The following is a 27,176-nucleotide window of genomic DNA, read 5'->3' on the forward strand; positions in this document are numbered from 1 at the left end:
CGGATACCAAAGTGGGGAGACGTGCCATCTTGTTGAAAAACTGGGAAATGTACCATCTTCCGACAGCAGACCTGGCAGTATCGGATCCGGTAACATCTCCAGGTATCGTTCCAGAGTTCAAGTTTCATGAATGAAAAAAGGACCGATAATTCATGTTCCCCATATAACAGTTTACACCATAACCTTCTCTGCACAGATCATTTTGGAAGGCTCTGACCATACGAGGTTCTCAGGCGACCAATAGCACATGTTCAGGCAATTCACCTCCCCATTTACGAAGAAGTAGGCTTCATCGGAATGGAGTATCTCCATTGCGAAGTTTTTATTTAGCTGTTTGCCCACTCGCAAAACTGATCGTCCTTGGACAGGTGTTGCTGCATTTGCACCTTTTACGTATGCCACTTGCGGCTCTGTAGCACCCTATACACTGAACTGGGACTCACATCACATTGAATGGAGAGACAATGTGTGCTCTGCTGTGGTGATATCGAGAAGGAGGTCAGCACTGCCGTAGCTGTTGCGTTGCCTGTTGCTGTCAGCGGTGGTCCACTACGCAGTGAGTCCGCAATTGCCTGTCTCCCCAAATTTGTTTAATAAATGTGCCACTGCAACATGTGACACTACGTGAAGTTGTGGATGACGCTGATTGAAATCGGCTGCTACTGCACGTGCACATCTCCCACCCCACACTTTGAATTTCTGGATGCGTTCTTCAGTTGTCTTCTCGCCTACAGTATAGGAGACTGGACTTCACTTCCTGTAGGAGTGCATACCATATTAAGCTGTAAGCCTCCATCTCTTTATTATAATATGCACTCTGCAAAAGTGAGGAAATCGCAACGACGAGACTTAATGTATCGTGATAAAGGAATAATGTTAAATCGGAGATTGAACACCTGAATATTTGAGCTCGAGCAATGGATATCATTAACTTACTGTAGAATGAACATAAGAGTCTTATATACACTAGAAGCATGCATTTTCAAGTTTTTTTATCTTCATTTTACCTTCATTGACTTCGTTCTTAATTGTTACTATCGCACCAACTTATTCATAAATGTATATTATTCAATAATACATTCGTTACTAATTATTAATATTTTTAATTGCTAATAGTGTTAATTTCTTGTGTTTCAGGTGAATGGCACGTGGGGACTACCAACATTTGTGTGTGATTTTTACATCGCAATGGACGTGACTTGTAGCACCTCTTCCATATTTAATCTAGTTGCCATCAGTATAGATAGGTAAGTAGCACCTCTTCGATATTTAATCCATTTGCTATCAGTATGAATAGGTAACTACTAATAAACAACTTGTTTGTATAGTGTGACTCCTAGAAGTAATGAGAGAGAATAAGAAATATGAATTTTGCTACCATTAGAGAACTTCCACGCAAACTTGGAGAGCTTTCGTTAAGTTAGCAGTCGTTGTGAAAACGCGTGAATCTAGATATTCTGCACAACTGGGAGATGCCATATACATTCCTTTTGTTTGTCTATAAGTTTCAATAAGATCATTGTCATATTGTCAATTTTGTGACTTTCTTTTGTGTTCTATGTTATAAACAATTTGACAATTCCGCAACAACTTTCAGTCTGGCTCAGACTGAACAAGAAGCACAAAAAATTGATTAAACGTGTACGCCAATCTTGTAATGTGACTAAGGACACTTTTTACACTGCCTAGTTGAATATGTCTTGGCGTCAACCAAGTGCAACAGCGGTATAGAAATGATGTAACGGCGTAATCATTTAAACAATAGAAAAATAACTTTGCTCTTCAACCTAGAACTTGTATATTCATCAGATTTGCTGAAACATATAAATAGTTTCCAAAATCTTCATTCTTTTAACAGTAAATAGTAACAGATTGGATATGCCTCAATATACAACAATTGTATCCAGTATATCAGGCTGTATTATGTCAACATTTACATAGCAACTACTTCACCTAGCGACAACAGAACAAAAACAAGAAAAGCTTAATATATTCTTTTTGTTGTTTTTTCTACTTCCTTTCTATCTATAATGTAGCACTTTTTTGAAAAACATAAATTAATTGATGTAATCGTATAAAGCGGTATGATAGAAGTTTGAATTTATGTGATGTGACGCTTGGTTACTAACAGGATGAACTATCACAATTTTGTCAACGTGACCCCGCATTTGCGGAAATTTTGGTTAATAGTTAAGAATCTCTGGACAAGTCATAGATAGATGTGGATAATTCTGGGAATCCTGTTATTGAAATCTTCCGGCGGTAACAGTCACGCCATCCACGTGTGTGCTGGATCACGCCATAATTTTGGGTGCGGTTACTTGCTAATAGCCAATCAGAATGAAAAAGAGCAACAAGTTTCCATATTTGTGAATCTGACGACCAGGATGTGATGACTGATGTGAGGCTTGGGTGTGGCCCTCGCAAAATAATAAAAAGGGACCTCAAGGTCTAGATAATGATTATTCGGGCGGCAACGACGTAGTGACTAGGAGTATAGTAACTCAGACATTCGGGACGCCAAGTTGCAAGGTGTTACAAGACTTCTATACAAGGTATGTACATGCACAATTGCTATATTGAGTTCAAGTAATAATATGTCAGTCAACACTACAAAATGATTCATCAGTCGATAGTAAAACTCTCACGACTAAGAACTAAAAGTCCCATACTCGTAATTCATTTTCCATCTTTGCTAACTTAAATACTTGAATATCCAATCAGTTATTCAATCTATGTTAATGTAGTCAAATATCAATGAAGAGGCAGATATCAGATTACTTTTGTAAAATAACTCAATTAAATGTTGTTGTATATTACCATTTTAGTTGTATAATAAACTAAATATCTTAAATTTTATGTTGTCATTTCCCCTAGATTAATCATTTTCCCATGAAGATCATGGTGTAGATTAATTATATTACTAACGTGACATCCGCTAACTTATAGTGCGAGCAGATCTCATCCTTGTTTGGAAATTAACGAGCTAAATAATTAAAAAGAGTCTGCACATCGTCACAGTGATGTCTATGACGTTAACAATGTTGTAATCCGTGTGCAGTAAAAATTCTCTTCCGTTCGTTTTACATATTTTTACACCAAAAAATTATTTGCTTTCTGGATTAGCCTTGTACTTTTTACTTTTATATATTACCTACAAAATCTTTGAGCGTTGCGTTTATCGGGAATCGAATCGGGGTGGTGTTGAGTACTCATGCTACCTCTGTTTTTTTTTAACCCTTTGATGTATGATCCCTTCAGATGCCAAACCGATTAACTCCATCAAATGAGATTTTTCAGTTGTGAGTATTTTAGTAACTGCACTGTGTAACGCTTAATTTTCCCATAATGATAATTTAATGTAACTGTTTTATTTTATATTTATATTTAGTATGAATCATAAAATTTTAAATAACTTTTGAAGAAAGAAAAAAAATTCTATTCATGATGTTTTCCTTTTAGGCCATAATTACTGGTTCGTCTATACCCCACTGAACAGATGCCCGAAGAGTAGTGTGGCCCTCACCACCATTCGCGCGCCAATCCAATACAGTACAGAACAACCACAATGGCTTAAAAGGATTAACTCAAATTCTGAACCGACAAGTTTTGTTTCTAAAATTAACGAACGTTTATTGCATCTGACTATTTAAAAAAAATGTTATGTCATTAATCCCAAGATCTTGCTGAAGCGACACCCAGCATCGAAACCTTTAAGCTTTACTTAAACGAAGACTATCATTAATCTTATTTATAGTACTTCAACTTGAAGACAATATTAATCAGTCAACTGTATGTACAAATATGTACTGTTTTCGATTTGACCAAATAAAAATTTTAAATATTTGTATATCTTTTATTGCAATTTCATATTCTTTAAATAACAACAATACTCCTTCATCTCTTAAGGAGTCATTTTCAAGAACGGATAACAAAATTCCTTTAAGAAATTGGAAAAGGAAAATAACTCATTGCTATCACTAAACATAGTATAGTTTACAGTTGAGGTTAACTCCATATCTCACCAGGCGTGCCCATCTCCAATCAATAAACACACAACAACAAAAAAATAATTTGTTACTATTATTTTTCCTATAATTCAGCATATTTGAAATACTGAATACACTCCCTTTACGGAGGGCAAAAGCTTGATATTTATATCTCATTTCATTTAACGATATTCATTTAGTTATCCGCAAGACCGTGCATGACATTAATATCAAAACAATACAACACACAATAAGAAAGAAATCTACCTAACTAATCTAATCTAACCTAACCTATAGCTATCCTACTTCTACCCCATTTAGTACGAATATTGAAACCACATTTCATATTTAAGAGGGCGGATAACTTGCACATTATATATATATATATATATATATATATATATATATATATATATATATATATATTCACATCATACGAAATTCACACAATAATAAAAGAAATCAGACACATAAATAAATTGCACGCTGGAGTTGCCTCAACATCTATTTACGCTATCAGGAATAACAAATTTGTTTTCAATAGTTTCTCGAAAGTATGCAAATGAGGTTTTGATTATACAGCATAATTCAATTTCTGTGGAATTTTGAATTTATATGTTAACCGTATCACAACAACAACGCTCATGAAAGAAAAAAAACCTAACTTAAAGTGACTATGGAATTAGTACCGTCAATATATATTTATCAAATAACATGCTTTTAAGATGTCAACATCAAGACGATGTGCAGACCTTTCACTATCTGGTCTCATAGCAGCAGCTAATTATAAGACTCGAAGTTCATGACTATTAGATTTTGTCATTACTCATTTCCTTCCCCTCTAAAGACTGTCTGAAATTGTGTGACTTAGCGATACGCTTAACAACTCTTCATCATAATCACATACATAACGGAGAATTGACTATTGTCCCTGATTAACAATTTTGAATTCAGTCATCAAAACAATGTCACTGATACCCCAAAGTCACTAATATTTCAAGTGGTTTAAAGAGGAGTTCTCATGCAACTTCTAGAAGTCAACAAAATGGAGGATAAAGTCACTGACCTGTATCCTGAGATGCTCACACAGTACCAAAATTTTACCACCTGGTTGACTGTCTGGTTGGTTCCAACATTACCTGAGCATCCTCCTTGTTCCCAAATTACCCTGAATAGCACCGAGAAAACATCTTGGACGGCTTCCCTCTATTTTGATTAACCTCCGTTTGAATTGCCATGTTAAAGATAGGCCGTCTCCAAACGAAACACTACTCGTTATTATTAGTATCTCCCAAGAGCCCCATTCTGCCTAATTACGTGCCAGGTTCTCTCAATTATAACCTTTTACAGGTTTTATAGCCAAAACTTTTGTTTTAAATGCACATTTTCCTTTTATATTTTAGAAGGGCTCTTGGGCTCTTTCACTATTATGTTATTTATAGGATCTTCTGTACACCTTACACACACCCCGTTGCCAACACTAGATTTAAGATTTAACTATAATAAATATTATTTAATTTTCCGGCTCGTAAAATATGAAATCAGTTTTAACAAAAAGAAAAGAGAATTTATTTATTTATTTCCACATATTCCATTATTCTTTTTCTTCTATATTGAGTATTTAATGTGGCTGTTCCCGCTTTGAGACATAACATGGCAGACATTTGTTTACATTTCAAAAAGACGCACAATTCATGCAAAGTCAGACTTCAAAACCCCAGACCAGGTAAGCTTGTCATGGAACACATTAAGGTGTTCGTACTTTTATGAGAATAATGGCAGTTATGCTAAATATAATTTGAATCTCTATAAAGATAAACAATAAATTCTATCTTTCTTCCGGTCAAACATTAGGCCTAAAATTATGTAAACAAAAATAACCTATAACGTTCTTTCGTACATTAATGCCGAATAACTTTTGGATTTAAAACAATTTCATTATTATTGACTACAACCGTAATAATAAATAGGTTATATCATGTCATCGTAGTATAATTCCGTATTATTAATAAGATAAATATAGTGACTTAAATATAGTGACTGCAAAGCACACCATCTGAGCCGTCATGCTACATCACTTACGTTATGTAGCTATCAATGTTATATTGTCGGTACTGATTTACAATATACTAGTCAGCAGTGATACATATTATAATAAAAATAACCTACCGATAAAATGTACAAGGAATACTGTAATATAGAATTTTATCTAATGTTACCGGTAGTGAAAAACATACCGTAACATTTTTCCCCGGCCGTTAAGAAAAAAAAATATGAAGAAATTTTAAAGCTGAATATATTTTTTTTATTTGTAATTCTTTAATGAATCTGCTCTCTTCTCCGCCGAACAATCAAAAAGCTTTATATTACTTAAATTTTGATTCGGCACTTCTCTCCCTTTCAAATCTTTCAAAAACACAGAATTGTGATGAATTCGAATCACTACATAAGGACCAGTGTATACGGGCATATATTAATGAGTGATTCTTTTATATGCATCTGAAAGAAAGTGGGTCTTAACCATTACTAAATTACCCTCCTGTATAAATACAGGTTGCGCTGATTTAGCACATAATTTCCGTTTACGTTTGGTTAACATTCGAGGAAACGCCTGTAGATATCGCCTTGATTCTTCCACCCCTTGCAATTCCAATGGCCAAGGGAAACTTTCTTTAAATCTATCAATAGCTGAATATGAAATGAAAAGTTCAGCTGGAGTACTATTTATCGCGCTGTTGTACGAATAATTTAACAAATCTTGAGCATCTTTTAGTACATTTTTCCATTTAGTGTGATTCTGGTAACACATTAATCGAATAATTCGGTTTAATTCCCGATGGGAACGTTCCACGATTCCGTTGGCCTTAGGATTATAGGGTGTAGTAAGAATATGATGCATCTTATGCTCCAAACAATAATTTTTTTTTAACGATTAGAAACAAACTGTATTCTTAAGATGTTTATAAGTCAAATTAAATCTCTGTAATTTCAATAAGATATTTTTTTTTAGAGAGAGAGAAGTTCCGGAAAACAGACGCCTTACCCTTGAGGGCGACTGTATATTGTATTTTCCGGTCCAGTATAAAAACTCTTATTCGAATTACCGGATTGGAAAACGTTAGAATTACTTGGATACACTCCTACTGCAGAATATGGGGGAGTCAGAGTAGATGTCACTGTAGTAATTCCCGGAACCGGTAGAGAGGTATTCGGTGTAAACAACGTGACCGGAGGAAATGCGCCAAATGGTGGCTTCGCTCCATATATATTGGTCACATATGGTGGGGGAATATTCCCATAATTTATTCCTGGAACAAAAGAATTACTGTTATTCGTTCCGGAACGCCAACCTTGGTTAAAAGAACCGAATCCTCTTTAGCACGTTCATTTCTACGTTGAGTATTATAATTTTTATTTCTGGAAAAATTCTTTCTATTTCCAGTCGAGTGATTTTTTTCAGATTTAGGTTCCATGTTTATAGGTTCCGTTTGAGCCGAATTGTCAGTTCTCAAAAGCTTATGGTGACCTATACTAGCTTGTCTAATATTGGGTCTCTAATTGAATCTTCAAATTTGACGCATTTCCGGAATTACCAGTAGATTCACCCTCCAATTCTGTTAATCTCATCATTAAATCGTGAACAGAATTTACAGAACCCAATTTTAATATTTTTTCTCGACAGCAGGTAAACAATCAAGAATTAAGTCCTTTAATTCCGAATCTGACGGTGAACTTACGACCAAGTGATATGAATCAATTATCGACCAGGCAAAGTCAGATAAAGAAGAAAACTTAGATTTGTCATATCTCATCGAATAGAGATGGCGTTTCTGCGCCCTCTCCATCCGAGGAGATATATACTGATTCCTGAAGAGGTTGACGAAATCCCGGAAAGTTCTTATTTTGTGCGAAATACTACGATACCAGGATTTCGCAGAGTCTTCCAGACACCTAGCTATAATGTATCTTCGATCTTTTTCTCTTAATTGATACATACTCATGGTTTGGAGTAAATCCTCCAAAAATATTCTACCCGAAGTAGTCATTTTACCATCAAATTTTGGAAAATTGTGCATTTCCCGAAGATACGCACCAATTGGCCTAGGTGGTGGAGAATCATCAGATTCGTCACTCTCTTCAAGAGTTGTTTTTGCCGGTACATCAACTATTCCTAACTTATCATACATATCCGTACCAGAATCTAAATTAACATCATGCGGTTTAACCCGGTCACACCGATTTGCATAAATTTCTCGTTGACTTTTGCATCTTCGCCGGATATATTTCTTTCGCCTATTCGCGGAGGAATTTTCTGAGTTTCTCGGCATATTATGCTCATCAACCGTATCCTTCCCTTGGTCGGATTCGGATGTTGAGCAATCATTTGAGGCTCCTATCCCATTACTGGTATTCTCTCTATTCGTCTCTGTCACCGCGAACTCTTTCAATAATGTTTCTAAAGGACCTTCAGAAATTGGTTCCTCTACTTTATCACGAGTGGAATGAACTTCTACCCGTGTCCTTCGACCCTTACGAGAAAGAGAGTTCTCCCGGATTACCCGCTCGCACCTAGCTTCCTGATTATCGAGTCGACGTGACAACTTTTCTATCTTTTTCTCAAATTTATTAATATTTTCAGTAATGAGACCTTCGCATCTAGTTTCTGCCATAAGAAACCTTTCGTTTACTGTCTTTTCAATACTTTCCCTAGTTTCACGGCATTTTTCTAAACTGTGTTTAAACGCAGCTACTGTGTCACGTTCTAAAATTTTCACATTGTTAGCTATTTTCTCATTTGCATCTTTCAGGTCTCTATACTCTTTAATTTGTTGTTCCTTTACATGATTGTAATTTACATTACAATTCTCTATGTCAAGTCTTAATTTTCCTAAATCACTATTCACATCGTCAATTTTGGAATTGATTTCTTGGGATACTACCTCTCGATTTTTCTCAACATCATTTGCTAATATTTCTAAATCAGATTTGACTTTATTTACATCACTCACTGCAGAAGCTATCTCACCCGAAAGTTCCAATCTAACCTGGTTTAAGTTTTGCATTAACTGTGATTTTACTGACTGAATTTCAGAGTTTACAGTCGACAATTGAGCCTCAACAGAAGACAACTTTTTGTCCAGTTTTGTTTCCAAACTTCCAATTATACCTTTTAGACTTTCCAAAAGCGGCCCTCCTGCGATTTCAATTTGAGGGACCGATTTACGTGACACTACCGTGTGTTCTCTGACAATTTCACTGAGGTTATCACCCGTCTTGTTCATGGCTGAGCACTTTTGACAAATCCATTTACCTTCATTTTCTTTAATATTTGTCACATCAGCCTGACTTAACTTAACACATGTTGTGTGGAATAGTTGTCCACAACTATCACATCCTACAGATTCCACACAATCTGAAATTCGAGTCTTTCCACAACACGCATGAGTATCTGGCTCACACCTCTCTTCGTCAAAATTAATGAACATTATAATATCATATTTCGCTTGTCACACAATCTCAAACAGATCAAAAAGGGGGAAGAAAAGAAACTAACTTAACCTCATTTGCTTTTCGCTTACTTACCCTAAAGGTTTCGTGCCAGTAAATGTACACTCCCGCTTTTATTTTATTCCCATATATCCGTGGCTAAAGGTCGCCATTTTTGTAACGCTTAATTTTCCCATAATGATAATTTAATGTAACTGTTTTATTTTATATTTATATTTAGTATGAATTATAAAATTTTAAATAACTTTTGAAGAAAGAAAAAAAATTCTATTCATGATGTTTTCCTTTTAGGCCATAATTACTGGTTCGTCTATACCCCACTGAACAGATGCCCGAAGAGTAGTGTGGCCCTCACCACCATTCGCGCGCCAATCCAATACAGTACAGAACAACCACAATGGCTTAAAAGGATTAACTCAAATTCTGAACCGACAAGTTTTGTTTCTAAAATTAACGAACGTTTATTGCATCTGACTATTTAAAAAAAAATGTTATGTCATTAATCCCAAGATCTTGCTGAAGCGACACCCAGCATCGAAACCTTTAAGCTTTACTTAAACGAAGACTATCATTAATCTTATTTATAGTACTTCAACTTGAAGACAATATTAATCAGTCAACTGTATGTACAAATATGTACTGTTTTCGATTTGACCAAATAAAAATTTTAAATATTTGTATATCTTTTATTGCAATTTCATATTCTTTAAATAACAACAATACTCCTTCATCTCTTAAGAAGTCATTTTCAAGAACGGATAACAAAATTCCTTTAAGAAATTGGAAAAGGAAAATAACTCATTGCTATCACTAAACATAGTATAGTTTACAGTTGAGGTTAACTCCATATCTCACCAGGCGTGCCCATCTCCAATCAATAAACACACAACAACAAAAAAAATAATTTGTTACTATTATTTTTCCTATAATTCAGCATATTTGAAATACTGAATACACTCCCTTTACGGAGGGCAAAAGCTTGATATTTATATCTCATTTCATTTAACGATATTCATTTAGTTATCCGCAAGACCGTGCATGACATTAATATCAAAACAATACAACACACAATAAGAAAGAAATCTACCTAACTAATCTAATCTAACCTAACCTTTAGCTATCCTACTTCTACCCCATTTAGTACGAATATTGAAACCACATTTCATATTTAAGAGGGCGGATAACTTGCACATTATATATATATATATATATATATATATATATATATATATATATATATATATATATATATATATATATATATTCACATCATACGAAATTCACACAATAATAAAAGAAATCAGACACATAAATAAATTGCACGCTGGAGTTGCCTCAACATCTATTTACGCTATCAGGAATAACAAATTTGTTTTCAATAGTTTCTCGAAAGTATGCAAATGAGGTTTTGATTATACAGCATAATTCAATTTCTGTGGAATTTTGAATTTATATGTTAACCGTATCACAACAACAACGCTCATGAAAGAAAAAAAAACCTAACTTAAAGTGACTATGGAATTAGTACCGTCAATATATATTTATCAAATAACATGCTTTTAAGATGTCAACATCAAGACGATGTGCAGAGCTTTCACTATCTGGTCTCATAGCAGCAGCTAATTATAAGACTCGAAGTTCATGACTATTAGATTTTGTCATTACTCATTTCCTTCCCCTCTAAAGACTGTCTGAAATTGTGTGACTTAGCGATACGCTTAACAACTCTTCATCATAATCACATACATAACGGAGAATTGACTATTGTCCCTGATTAACAATTTTGAATTCAGTCATCAAAACAATGTCACTGATACCCCAAAGTCACTAATATTTCAAGTGGTTTAAAGAGGAGTTCTCATGCAACTTCTAGAAGTCAACAAAATGGAGGATAAAGTCACTGACCTGTATCCTGAGATGCTCACACAGTACCAAAATTTTACCACCTGGTTGACTGTCTGGTTGGTTCCAACATTACCTGAGCATCCTCCTTGTTCCCAAATTACCCTGAATAGCACCGAGAAAACATCTTGGACGGCTTCCCTCTATTTTGATTAACCTCCGTTTGAATTGCCATGTTAAAGATAGGCCGTCTCCAAACGAAACACTACTCGTTATTATTAGTATCTCCCAAGAGCCCCATTCTGCCTAATTACGTGCCAGGTTCTCTCAATTATAACCTTTTACAGGTTTTATAGCCAAAACTTTTGTTTTAAATGCACATTTTCCTTTTATATTTTAGAAGGGCTCTTGGGCTCTTTCACTATTATGTTATTTATAGGATCTTCTGTACACCTTACACACACCCCGTTGCCAACACTAGATTTAAGATTTAACTATAATAAATATTATTTAATTTTCCGGCTCGTAAAATATGAAATCAGTTTTAACAAAAAGAAAAGAGAATTTATTTATTTATTTCCACATATTCCATTATTCTTTTTCTTCTATATTGAGTATTTAATGTGGCTGTTCCCGCTTTGAGACATAACATGGCAGACATTTGTTTACATTTCAAAAAGACGCACAATTCATGCAAAGTCAGACTTCAAAACCCCAGACCAGGTAAGCTTGTCATGGAACACATTAAGGTGTTCGTACTTTTATGAGAATAATGGCAGTTATGCTAAATATAATTTGAATCTCTATAAAGATAAACAATAAATTCTATCTTTCTTCCGGTCAAACATTAGGCCTAAAATTATGTAAACAAAAATAACCTATAACGTTCTTTCGTACATTAATGCCGAATAACTTTTGGATTTAAAACAATTTCATTATTATTGACTACAACCGTAATAATAAATAGGTTATATCATGTCATCGTAGTATAATTCCGTATTATTAATAAGATAAATATAGTGACTTAAATATAGTGACTGCAAAGCACACCATCTGAGCCGTCATGCTACATCACTTACGTTATGTAGCTATCAATGTTATATTGTCGGTACTGATTTACAATATGCTAGTCAGCAGTGATACATATTATAATAAAAATAACCTACCGATAAAATGTACAAGGAATACTGTAATATAGAATTTTATCTAATGTTACCGGTAGTGAAAAACATACCGTAACAACTGTAAGCATTCAACATATGGCTTTGTAGAGACCAATTCAACCTTACTCATCAAGAAGAAAAGGGGGTTTACTTTGTGTTTTCTAGTTGTTTACTTTGTGTACATTCCTTGTTAAAGTTTATATGAAAGCGTGGTTCCTATCACCAGTTGCTGCATCTGCTCCTAGAAATGATCTCGAATTCGTAAAAAACCTTCTTAAGTATGGAACAAGACAATCTAGCAATTTACAAAGCCCAGGAAAAAAATTCGTAGTCATCTCTGGTCACTTGAGCAAAGAACTCACCGGCTTGGCATTCTTCGACGACGAACTGGCCACAGAAACAAAGCAAGAAATGGTGAAAAACTTGAACATAGATACCAGCAACGATGAGCCTCTAAAACGCCTGCAGATACCTCGAGATGCTTTTGTTTCACTACAGGATGCCAAAACCGAGAATTTCGTAGCAAAGAACACGATGCAGTTTTTTGAACGTCTGAATATTCGAACAATATTTCTTGCACAAAATCCTGTGGCATGGAAATCCAACACTGACTACTTAGCTGGTTATGAAGTAGTTGAACACTTGCAAGTAATTAATGACCATGCAGAACGTGAAGTTGCTCTCATACAATAGTATAACGGTATTATCACAAAGGACGAGGAAAAGGAACAGTACCTACTGCAAGTTGCTGCGGAACACAGGAAGCAATTAATACTTGCCATGTAAAGGACATTTACATAGATTTGAAGAATAAATCATTAAAAGTCCCCGTTAATTTCCACAAAAATACAAAAATAATTCCTCATATAAATCAATAAGCTAAAATAGAAAGATTAACCATATATTCAACTCTGTTAACTTTCTCGTCATTGAGAAAACGCATGATTAGTGGAATTGAAAGACGGTGATGAAAAATTCTACAAAATATAGGTCACGATGCTCACCAATCTTACCAATTTAGTCATTTTTACTTTGTATTTAGCTAGTAAAAGTCTAAATTTAGCTATTAGAGTAGCTTTAATTTTGGCCAATTGGCCACTCAGTGGTAATTACTTCCTACTGCTAGCTGTAGTTCCTACTTAAACTCATATTCATATTCTATATTCACTTTACCTGTATCATTCTCGCTTACGTGATACGTTATAATGCCAAATAGTAACTTTGGATATTTCGACCTCTAGTAGCTAATTTTTCAACACGTGACAAAATTGCATGTATGTTCGGTATTTTTGGTTAGAGTTGTTTCTAGCGTATCTTAGTGATGTACTATATCAATAATGTACCAATATTAGGGGATAGTAGCTAAAATCGCACCACTTTTTACATAAACGGTTTTAATTCGAAACCTTTGAAGAAATTTAAAATGATTTTAGATCGTATTGAACTTTATAGTTTTCCAATTTTTACAGTGATTTAATAACGATATTTTATCATTATTATGATAAAAATTATGATATTCTAGAAGCCTGCTATTGGTGCGATTTACGCAACAGGTTTTCCAAATTGCACTATGTGAAGCCAAAATCGCACCGCCATTTGAATATATGCAAATTTTACAGTAACGGGTAAAACAAATGATCATTTCCATGGAATATCGCATTATTTTATTTATGTTATATTAAGATGAGGTATAATCCATCTTTAAAGAGAAAAATACTGCAATGTAAATAACCGAGCACAGAAATAACACATTAAAAATAAGCCAAGTAGAAATGCAACCTACAAGTAAAACAAATTAATATTTCTATGATATATCACATTCTTTTATCTCTGTGTTATTAATACGAGGAAGAACACATCATTAAAGAAAAAAATATCCATATTGTTGATCCAATGAGCAATACTGTTCATAATTCTATGAACGTAAAGTATCTATATTTATGGAAAACAGACAGCTACCATGTGCACAAAAATCACATTGGAATGCACGTTCATCTCTTGAAACTCCCGCACAAGACTAATGTATCCAGACTTTACACAAAACACTCTGTACCATATCTTCGACTAAATTTTGTTGACAAAGGTCGAAAAACCAATCTTGTTCATTGATTTCAAAAGCCACATTTGAAACACTGCGTTTATGTAGCTCGTAGTATCGTGATTTGGATGTATCTACTTTTCGAATACACTTTTTGGTGTTAAGGTTTCCTGAAGCACATGCAGACCTAACTGACGGTTCAGAAAGATTAGATTTCTCCACACGTTTGGATACTCTTGCTTGCCTTTGCCGTTATTCTTCAAGATGTTTTTGTAAGGACTTGATGAGAGTACTTCTGTTCTTTGTGGTTGCATGTTGGTAGTTCTATTTCCTTGCTATTGGGCTGGTCAGCGTCACTTTATTTTTTATATATTTTTTCAAAGCACGTTTCATAGACTCCGGAGACCATTTTCTATATTCCATGTGCCCATCTTGTGTGAATTGTAACGAGAAAGATACCATTCGAGGAAAAACAATTCATCACGGGAGCCAAAATCGCACTGGTGCGATTTCGGGCACACGGTAGTAGTGCGATTTGGGAAACTACACCATTTAAAAATATATATATAAATTCTTTACATACCTCACAAATTAAAAAAGAATAACTTGAGTTTGTCACTATAATATTAATGGTATTTTGTTTATTTCTACTTATTGAAGCATAAGCTAATTCTCTTACCTTAATCCCTATTCTACTGTGAAATACCCGAGAATTAGTAAGGAATACTTCAATTATATTGTACTGCAATTGCACACACATAACACACAACGTTGTCACTTTACTCTGTAATTATGGAAATATGCTTAAGTACTTAATTTAACTACCAGATGGCTTATTTGTAATACAGTTCTTTTTAAACTAGGGGTGGTGTCATTTAGAACCCGATGCGATATCGGAAACTCTCCCCTACATAGCCAGCAGAATTAGGAACGGAGAAAAGGATTCGAGGAATGTTATTATATCTGTGGTCAATGACGCAAGCAAAGCATTCTATTAACACTTTGAATGTGAACTAAGGGTAAAAATGTTTGATTTGAGAATGTCAGGGGGGGGAATGTTTTACAGTATGATTTAGGTAAGACAGCAACATTTACGGAAGATTCTGCTTTCTGTGTTGTTAAATTCTGGAAACAATAATTCTAGGCATAGGGATTTGTCTTTTTTTAGCTATATATTGTAATTCATTTTACTATTTTCTGACAGCTTTTGTTGGTAGTTGTGATGCTCACATGTCCAGACTGTAATAAGAAACTCTTGGTATAGTTCTTTCATTTTATGTCCTTAATACAAAGTTGGAACAAGAGGTTTACAACCTGATGTTCTATTTCCCCTAAATTAAAATCTACACTTATGTGTATGCAATCATGTTCAAGCAAATGGAACCCCTGTTTTCATCTGAAAGATCTCTACTTGTATCCTAGATAATATACACAGAAAAAATATTCTGCTATGTAGTCTGGAAAGTAAGACTACAAGAGGATTATGATTGTATGGTTATCTTCGAGGCACCTTTCCTATGAATAACGATATAACGTCTAGAAGTGTAATGGGTTTCGAGATTTTGTGACTTTGACTGTACATCATTTTTACTAGTGATTCACCTACCCCCCTAATTATTCGATGGTGATATACGACCAACTCCCTAATTATTCGTGCTATTCACCGGACAAATGGCACTAATAAATGGAAGACATGCATAATCGGAAATGTTTATCGGTGGCCATAAAAATGGTTTACCATAATTATATAAACAAACCCTCTTCCCCTTTCTACACACAAATGCAAGTTAACTAAATTGTAATTAGTGAGATAAGGCTTCCTATGTTAATCTAGCGCTAACAAATCAAATATCCTGCACGTCGAAATACGATATCGTTTATATTCTATGCCATTGGTTTAATTAAATACATCATTGCATTGAAATTAACGTTATTAGACTTTGCTTTTATAAGTTTTTTCCAGTTTGATTCTTTTATCTAGTATTGTGTTTTCTACAGTTGCATTTCCATTGTTTCTGTTCATCACCTTAGCGCAGTTAGATGTACTAGTTGAATTTACACGAGCTCAGTTCTAAATTTCTTATTTTTTATATCGAATACATTCACCAAAGTAAAAGGTAAATAATAATAATAATAATAATAATAATAATAATAATAATAATAATAATAATAATAATAATAATAATAATAATAATAATAATAATAAAATATTTAGCACGAATAACTTGCAAAGTGGATAATCCACGCTCGAATAATCAAGAGTTTGCACTGTTAAAAATACTATCTTAAATCTGAGAAGTCATTTCTTATCTGTGCACCGAGAATATCTTTTCTTAGAAACAAGAGTTTGAAACTCTTATTAACGAGAAATAAAGAAAAGTAGATGAGGTTGTATAAAGTGAAATGAGAAAATATATTGTTGCTTTCCTTATGAATGAGATTTGGCAATTCTCATTCTAAGAAAACATTGTCTCGGTGCACAGATAAGAAACGGTTTCTCAAATTTAAGAAATTATTTTTAATAATATGCTGTATATGGTTAGCATACTTCACATTGATGGAGAACTGAATTGGACATTGGAAAGTAGATGGAATGGAAAGAAGCCATTTTCTTCTATACCTTTGGAGCTAACATTTTCGTTCAAACAAACAATTTTCTACTGGTGACTTTATGAATTAAGGAGTTTGAGTTGATTTTGAGTTTAACGTCTCTTTAAGCAGAAAGGCTATATAAGACGGGACCTAGTGATTAACGTGGGATCCGAACCACATGAGTATGAACTAAGTAGTACTGTACAAAATATAATTAGGTGAGACTGCAGCTAAAGTTTGAAAATAACTTTTTATGGGCAGTAAATGTTAGTTTTATTTTTATCATTAATAGTATTAACAATATTCCACGCGAAAATTTCGCACTTAACACCTATATATGCAGCCGCACCTGCTGTTTCCTATTTCATAATTTTGCTTATTAAATACAGAAATAAAAAATCAGGAAATGCATGCTAATGTAATTAGTCAAAGAATGAAGTAATATTATTAGTACAAGCAAGAACACTTATTACATATATAAATATACTCACATACATACATACACACACACACACACAAACACAGGATATAGTTAACCAGAAAATTATATAAAGTAAGTAGTTTGAATTATCATACAATCATAATATGGATCAGTATGATCAAACTTTCTTTATATGTATTTCATGCAATATCAAACATGCAGATTACTGCTGGTATTAATATGCGGGACTATATTTTCAAACATCAATGTATTGTACTGAAATGATTGAATGTTTCAAACAAATAAAACTGTGCAGTTACGGGGCTATTACAGTTTACAATAACAACGGCAGCTAGTTATTTCCCATATATAAACATGACAAATGATCATAACTAATTCATTACTTATTGTACTTTCGATATACGAGAAAAGTTAATAAACTTTATTTAAATTGAATTACTCGAGGATCTATTTGGAGATTTACTCAAATAAAATAGTATATCACATAAATGAATAGAGTCAGAGAAATTACCGTTAGTTTTCCCTAAAATCACCCGTTTCGTTATAATGCTACGTTCTATGTACAGTGGTGTTAGAATATGGCCCACAGATGTATACAGGATGGATCATTTATCTTGAAACGACTCTGTAACTTCTAAGCTAATTGATAAAATTTGATGAAATTTTTAACATGAAAATACACTGCTCCACAAAACTTAAGCAACTCGAAGAAAGAGGCAGAAAATAAAACGACACGATTACTGCACCAAGTATAATGAACAATCAGACGGTCCAGATGCACAATGCAACACAAATGAAGACGAACAATACAGTAAGGATGTACAGAGTGACCAAAAAGTTCAGCACAACGATACCTGAACAGGTGAAGCTGGATTGTGCGAGAGCATAGACAGTCAATATGGCGTGTGACCACCACGAACAGCTATACAGGCACGACATCTGGCCTCCATGCTGCAAATGAGAGTGTTGATCAAGTCTTGCGGCAGATGGCGCCACTCCTCGAGGAGAGCTGTTTGCAGGTCAGGGAGAGTGCGTGCTGGTGGACTGCGCTGCACTATTCGCCGCCCAAGAGCATCCCACACATGCTCGATGGGATTAAAGTCCGGCGAATATGCAGGCCATGCAATACGCGTAATGTCTTCGCTCTCCAGGTACTCGGACACAAGATGTGCACGGTGTGGGCGGGCATTATCATCCATGAACAGGAAGTCTGGGCCAAATGCTCCGCGGAAATTGCGCACATATGTATTGAGAATTTCATCCCGGTACCGTTGTGCTGTCAAAGTGCCATGTTGCACAATATGCAGGTCCGTTTTCCCATCCAGCATAATTCCACCCCACACCATAATGGAACCACCGCCATAGGACGGCCGTTCAGCAATGAAGTTCGGATGATAACGTGTTCCTGGCTCTGTCCACACTAAAGTCAGACCAGAATCAGACGACAGGCTGAATCTCGACTCATCGGAGAACATGACACGCGCCCACTGGTGTTCCCCCCATGCAACATGTTCCTGACACCATGTGTAACGCGCACGTTTGTGCTCCAGTTTCAATGGCACAGGCCAGGCCTTCTTGCATACAGTCCTGCTCTATTGAGCCGTCGACGAACAGTTTCACGACTCACGCGTTGTCGTGTAGCCTGAAACAACTCATTGGCCAGTTCAGAGCATGAAGCTTGACGGTTACGTTTGGAAAAAATTGTAAGAAATCGGTCCTCGATGGCCGACATCTTCTTCGGACGGCCTCCTCCATGACGTCTACTGACTTCACCTCTATTTTGGAAGCGACTCCACAGCCTCGACACAACACTTTTGTTCACGTTGAATTTCTGCGCCACTTCCACTTGCGATCGGCCCAATTCCAACCGTCCAATTATTCGCCCGCGGTCAAACTCACTCAAATGTCGTCTACCAGCCATTGCAAGGTGTGTACCCCACACAAGAATCACTAACTCAATGCTTGGAGCCTCGGACACTACTGGGCTGTGGTGTACGCCTCATGGCATAAGTTGTTCACCGCGCTTCCAACGGTGCTTATGCGATAGAGTGGGTGTTCTCCTTGCCTGTGTGTCTCTGTGTATGTGCATGCCACTAACGAGTGTTGAATGGGCCTTACACGTCACTTATACCAAGTTCTCTCGAGTTGCTTAAGTTTTGTGGAGCAGTGTATCACTAGGGGGACATTGTTTCACATACTGCACAATACTACCCGATTACCAGTGATATATATATAATGGCACTGCGTCATGTTATTACACTAGTAGCAAGAAAGCTTTCGACCAGTTGGCTCGTGTTTGGCTTTTGACTTTCTACGCTTGCACTTGAAACGCATGCTTTCATACAATCTGCCTTTTGTTGTACTTTCAAGCGATGCTTGAGACTCTTCGAAAAGCGTCATAGTATCACTAATCGTTCATTGGCTACTGACTTGCCTTGACCTGCCAAACGCTTGCGTCAAGCTTGAATGGAACAGTGAATGCAAGCTTGGCCGGCTTGCAATTCATACTTACGGCAAGCTGTTTGCAAATTGTCTCTGCTACTAGGGTACATATTTCAAATCTACATATTAAACTAAACCTTACAATACTACGTTGCTTATTCATTGTTACAAATTAAGTAAACTATAATATGATAAACATCGATATTTCGGAGACTTCTACTACAGTAATAACGCAAGTGATACGTACTTGTCAATACACATCGGATGTACTTTAATGTTGAATCCCATGACCGTGATATGATGTGTTCCTAACAAATAGAAATGAAGTTATAATGAAAACTTCACTTTCTTCAAGAAACTTTTGTTCGAAAAAGGGTTTTAAAAATTATCATATTCAAACACAAAGATGGTTTGCAATAAAACGTAAAGATCATAATGCGGCTTACACCAATTTGATATTTCAACCCACTCTAGAGATATGATGAACATTGTAAAGTTTAGAACATTGTTTAAAATTATTTAATTTCGAGCACTTGTAATTACAAGGATGTACCCACCATATTTTTCTTTGGGGAGGGGGATTGATTTTCTCAGGGAAGCCGGACTTTTACATACTAAAAGTCTTGTTTCAGGATGTGAAAGCATTAATAACTCACCATACATAGTCTATTATTATTATTATTATTATTATTATTATTATTATTATTATTATTATTATTATTATTATTATTATTATTATTATTATTATTATTATACAGGGTGGTCCAAAATTAAGTATATACACCTGCATGTATCAAGTATAACATTCTAGCTTACAGGTTTATTTGCTTCAGCTGTTACGAGCTTAAGATATAAGTAAAAAAACACTAAGAACAAATAATAAAGAAACTAAGTCTACCTGGTGGATAACAATAAGAAATGATATAAAAATCAGTGAGTTGATCAGTACGGGACTGTATACCTACTTTTGGGCAACCCTTCGCATGAGCTCTATCTTTAATCCTATACAAGATGCCAGATGTCAGCAGATTAGTTATAAACTGTTTTCTTTACTTTAAAAAAAAACTCGTTTTGACTACTATATCCCTCAAAATTTACTGTCTGCGGGTGTGAATAGAGACTATTAAAAAAAGAAAGTGGATGTTCAATTATTATTATTATTATTATTATTATTATTATTATTATTATAATTCCTGTTTAACCGAATTATTGGCGCCTTCGACCTCGATGTGCATTGCTCCTGGTTCTAAGCTCCTTCGTGGCTAAGAGGTTAGCATACGCGCCTATGGCGTGGGAGACCCGGGTTCGATTCCCGGCGGGAGCTCATGTGGTTCGGATTCCACGTTAATCAGTAAGTCCACGTCTCATATAGCCTCGCTGCTGAACGGGACGTTAAACTCAAAATCAACTGCTCCTGGTTCTATTCTCGCTGATAGCACTAGAAACTTCTGGTATTGATCCAGCGTCATTAAGCTGTCATTATATTTATTAAAATACATCTTTCCCTTCAAAGAACGGATACTTTTACTTGCTAAATTACAATGATTCTTCATTTGCTGCAGTAAACATGTTTAATTAACACTTAACCGATAAACTCCGTTTCGGTGCCCAAGAAGTTGTTTCTGGTGTCCAGGTCCCAATTTGCCCTATCAAAAGCTATTACAACTTCCAAAAACTATTGTTGTAATGTTATGGAAGGAGACGAAAGCAGCATTTTAAAAACAATTTCTTACAACTAGGTCATTTTAAGAAGTATAGTCACATTCACCCATGTTTTCCATGTCTCCAGAAATCTATATATATAAAAGAGAACGTACAATTCTTTGTCCGCTCATCACGCTAATACGGCTGAACCAATTTCTTTCATTTTTGGGGGGTTATTAGGATTTGGACCCTAGATGGTTTTTATCGTATCACTTTAATTTTTAATTACCAGTGTCTTGAGATAATTGACCATTCAAGTGTCCATAACGTACAAATCCTTTGTTATTAGTTCATCATAGGTAAAAATAAACGTATTTATATGCAACCCGCATGACCGTGTCACTCGGCGGGTTAACATAAATGACAGGCGATATACAGCGGAAAATAGCTTGAATCTTCTGTTTAAAATTTTTTAATTGATTTGCTTATTTTTACAGACACTTTTACAATATGCCAGCACCGGGATGACCGCAGCGAAGCGGGGCGGGTTAACATAAATGACAGGCGATATAATGTTAAGATTTACTGCAATCTTCTATGGTTTTTATCATATCACTTGAAAGCGAAAAAGTAAAAATTATCTAAGTAACAAAGTTTATTGCGTTCCGGGGTGACCGCAGCGAAGCGGGGTGAACGCTGCTAGTAGTTGAAATAATAATTTTCTGTAAATAGCATTATGATTTTCATGTTTGTTGGAAATCATTTATATGATTGGAAGATCTAGGGGACGCTGTAGTGGTTAGAATGTTGGACTCACGTCCACATGGTCCCAGGTTCTATTACTGGCCGAGTCCACCTAACGTCGTGAGGCGAACTGGGGAGTCACATGTATAAAAAACGTGACGACCGCTTAGGTTTAGAAGGCTAATTTTATGCCTGTTAGCGACAGGACAACGCACCGTCCTGACCACGTGTTCGTCGCTAGTCTGAACGTAGTTCAGCCAATCGCTAACAGATAGCGTTGGAGCGGCTCAGGCCCACAAGTAACTTTTACTCCAAGTGGATTGGAAAGTCGATCTATCTTTGGTTGATATTTATCAAAGTACGTTTTCCAAGTAAAACCTTTTGAAGAACATAACATTTTAGAGCCCTCGTAACTGTATTCGTTATTGTTAGAAATACGTCATATCATGGTCATCAGACCTACCAACTCTCCTGCATTATGCGGTAGTCTACCACATTTCGACGTTCATTCCCGCTCTCCCGCAACGAAGTAGGAAACTCTGACATAGTCGGAATGGGGTAGGGGGAAAGTAACCGCTTAACATACCTTTTCTTTTTTTAAAAAAAAATACCGTTGAAATTTCACCTAATTTATTTTTCAGCTGAAATAAAGTATACATTGAACTACAATAATAGTGAGTACCTGTTCCCCATCCATAGGCACCTGTTCCCCATCCATAGGCACCTGTTCCCCATCATTAGACAATTTTGTGTTGATCACTCAAAGTAGAAACTGACGGATCGGATTTAGGGCCGAGCTGTGTTTACACGTGTGCGTGTGTGTGTGAGAGAGAGAGAGAGAGAATGAGAGACAGATAGTCTATCCGTCCTCCGACGGCTGCTACTATTATAGTTTATATTTCGAGGAAGTCTCCGGCCTAAAATTCCTCCCAGATTGGCAGGTCTGGGTCATAGTATTCGATACTAAGTAGTTGTGATGTGCGTTGACACTTCAATTTCACTCGAGTTATTACTACTGCTGAAGCCTCCAAAACTTGGATGTTTAAGGATGTTTGATGGCATTGTCAAGTTGTTAGTATTTAACACTGAATATTAAATGTGGTGTTATAAGTTTTCGTTTAAGATGTAGAATTGAAATGTGAAATAATAGTGCTAGGTTGGCAGCACTGTTCACTGGGTGACATCACGGAGTATGTCAATGTCCTTCTATTGATATTTGTATGTTACAAAATTTAATCGAATTTCATCTATTAGTTTAAGTTATAAGGGCATATCAGGATAAATGGTCCATATCCTATATAGGAGTCCTGACTGATTGGCTGATCAATACCTAGAAAAACTACTTTAGCAAGAAACTTAACATTTGGACAGTACATAAAGTGACGTAAAATACTATAAAAGAAAGATTTTTGTTGATTAATATGGAAGAGAGGGGTGAACGTTGCGGATTAAGTAATTATTATAATAAGATGTCCATACCTCAGAATCTTGTAAGGTAACAAATACGAATTTGGTATTTGAATGTTCTATATAAAGTACTAGAAGTTATCACAAGTTCAGCATTTGATGATATATATGAACTATTAATATACCGCATTGACTTGATCCCTAGTCTTCCGTTGCAAGCGTTGCTATCGTCTGAAGGGATTCCACTCACTTTCTTTCACTTTGCAACAGCTGAACCCTTATTGGCTCAACGCGAGGGTGTGTGAGGGTGTGAGCTTTAGTTCGCATTTTTGCCACGGCTCAAGACATTTTGGCAGCACAATAGAACAGAAGAAAAAGAGTGGTCCCTAATATGACCATACGAGGTGTTCGAATTTCGTGCAAGACATTGAGTTCAAAGGAATTCTGTGTGAAAGATCCAGAAGCGGAACACAAAACATTACCCGCAGTTACACGTGGATAAATATGTTAGAATATATATATACAGAGTGATCGAAAAGTCGCGTACGTCAAACCAATCAAATAAGTTTTCTGGGTTAAAGTTCAAAGTACAAGATATGCTATAGTGTTTAGCACCTTACATAGTACGTAGAAATGCAAAATCAAATCATATTTTTACAACACATATTCGAAATGGTGACACTGCTCAGTAATGTAAGCGCGAGCTCTTTTGACCATATTTGAGGCTACTGTGTGGAGCACTTTTACACTAATATTGTTAATGTCATAAATTGTGCCATTTTTGGAAGTCATCTTGAGTTTCAGAGAACTTTCAGTGTCAGAAGCAGAATTTAAGCAACGACAATGAGATCCTTGATCCCGAAAACATGGGAAACGATGCGTCACACTTTAATATGCAGTGCTTCATATTTCTCGTCGAATTTAGACACCATCTTGGCTTTTATGATGGTTTAAGGCATTTTCAGTGATCAGGTTGCAGCTTGTACACTGCAAATGAATTTTAAACTCCGAAAACATAGGAAATTATATATCGCAAACCTCATCTGTAGCTATTTTCAAAAACAAATTTATTCAGAAGCCATTTTTATATCTTGTTTTTCGGTCATAATGAAGCTAACTTCTATTTGAAAACATGCACATTCATATTCAGTAAGGTCCCACTATCCGTAAAAATACATGTTTGCCCAAATGTCACCAAAAAATAGCCATTAAAATCGTTTTAGAGAGAGTTTCTTTTTACCAGTACCGTATATCATTCACTTCCAAATTTTCGCCGTTATAACTTTTTAACCCTTCGCGTTACAAAAAAAGGTTCTGAATCTTTTTTTTTTTTTTTTTTTTTTTACTTAATTCAAGATCTTTAAAATAGTTTATTGAAACATCACAGTGTCATGATTGGTAATGGAGATGATTATTTAAACAGAGCTATGTCTCTCGATACGACAGTCATTTTACCGCTACCACACCTCTGATCAAATGTTTTCCGGTGTTTTTTTATTCTCTGATATGTACATATACATTGTGCAAAGTCTCACACGGGTGTCGGGAAGTAAAATACGTTTACACTAACATCATTAACTGTGCTAATTGAATTGTCCCATAACAAGAAAGAACTTTAAACATATAAGACTATTTTATAAAAAGCTTTCACATTAATACCTATAGAGATTTCCTTAGTTTTTTCAAGTATCAGATTGAATTGAATGGATTATTAAAGAAATTAATTGAATCACATTCTTCTGAAAATTGGTCAGTGGTGGATCTAGTCTGGGGGCCTAGGACCCCCAGTTTTGAGAAACAAAAACAATTTAAGCTATTATTTATATATTTTTGAAAGTTTAGTTATAGTAAACTTATACCTACCATAGTCTGGGTTCTGTTTGCCCCCTCTCCTTCGAATTTTTACCTTATAGATATATACCACTGAAGTTGGTTTATGAACCTTTCTGATGCTCTATTGATATACACAACTTTGTGTATAGAAAGGGCAGTTGTTGAAGGTGTTACAACCCTGTATACTCAAAATTGACTTATATGGGATGAGTAAAAGAAAGTTGTACAAGAAAGGTGTGCAAGTCTACAGTTCTGGGTTTAAACAATTTTTCGTTAATGTTTCAAAGCTGCACAAAATGGATTCAGGTCATTTCTGGAAGCATCAATTCAATTACTTTGTGTTCTAGTTTATTATTATTATTATTATTATTATTATTATTATTATTATTATTATTATTATTATTATTATTATTATTATTATTATTATTATTATTATTATTATTATTTCCACTCTTCTCTTCAAGTAATTGCTTATAATAACAAAGCAAAAAGAGTTGATTCGATTTTGAGTTTAATATCCCGTTCAGCAGCGAGGCTATATGAGACGTGGACCTACTGATTAACGTGGAATCCGAACCACATGAGCTCCCGCCGGGAATAAAGCAAAAAGAGAAATGGACAATTGTACACTATATAAAATCCGTGCTAAGTGCCAAAACTGGAAACGTTCGGTTTAATGTAAAAATGTGGCATATGTGCCTAACACTACTCAGTGAAAAAGTATCTATCAAGTATTCACTGTGGAAGTGGTTCAAATAATCCCCAGAAGAATGCGCGTGCCTATATGTCCCATCAGTTCTGAAGTAACATCTCGGCTGTTTAGTCTATATTTTCGGTTTGGCAATTAGCACGCATTTTATATTCAGTCTGCAATTTCTTCTGACATGTATTGCTCATCTATTCTGGCAACGATGTAAAATAATGCAGAAAAAACTCATGCCGCCCATCCTAACACTCTTCCCAGCCAATAACACAGTGTATACACAACAGCAGCAACTCTTTTAAAAAAACATTGCAGTAACTTACCAAACATGTAGTAATTGTAATGCCTCATTAGTATATATTAGTACTGTATATCATGGGTGAAATGATATATCATGAGTAAAAATCTGAACTACTCCCCCCAAAATAAATGCTTTGTTTTCCTATTCTTCAAACTTCAGACCATTCTATATGATTAAGGTTAAAAGCAATTGATTACAGGAAAAATCAATTATAAAGTAAAGAAGTACGTTATTTATTTTTCCCGTGAATAATTATATTAATAACGTATATGTTTCTATTTCTCTTCTACGCAATTCTATTTTATTATTTTGTATGCTTTAACTCGTACATCGATATTGATTTTCTACGGTCACATGTGTTTGATTATTTGTTTTTAAAATGTCTACAACATGATACGCAAAAGAAGAGAAAGAAAAAAAATGTCCAAGTTTATTAAACAAGGTTTCAATTTACATTAAATAGTGCACATTTTATTTATCTTTTGCCTTTTAAATATACATCAGTGGTTGACAAATCGACCACATTAC

General features: G+C 35.2%; 1 protein-coding gene across 1 annotated transcript in view; it reads left to right on the forward strand.

Annotated features, from left to right (window-relative positions):
* The first annotated feature begins 1,138 nt into the window (after window positions 1–1,138).
* Dop2R (dopamine D2-like receptor) overlaps window positions 1,139–27,176 on the forward strand; it is a 381,342-nt gene continuing 355,304 nt past the window's right edge. The window contains exon 1 of the mRNA XM_081771656.1: window positions 1,139–1,247. Coding sequence (XP_081627782.1) covers window positions 1,189–1,247 — 59 coding nt within the window. The 5' untranslated portion in view covers window positions 1,139–1,188. The remainder of the gene's footprint in view (window positions 1,248–27,176) is intronic.

The sequence above is a fragment of the Thermobia domestica genome, chromosome 9, assembly GCF_964235325.1.
Source record: "Thermobia domestica chromosome 9, izTheDome1.hap1.1, whole genome shotgun sequence".
Lineage (NCBI taxonomy): Eukaryota > Metazoa > Arthropoda > Insecta > Zygentoma > Lepismatidae > Thermobia > Thermobia domestica.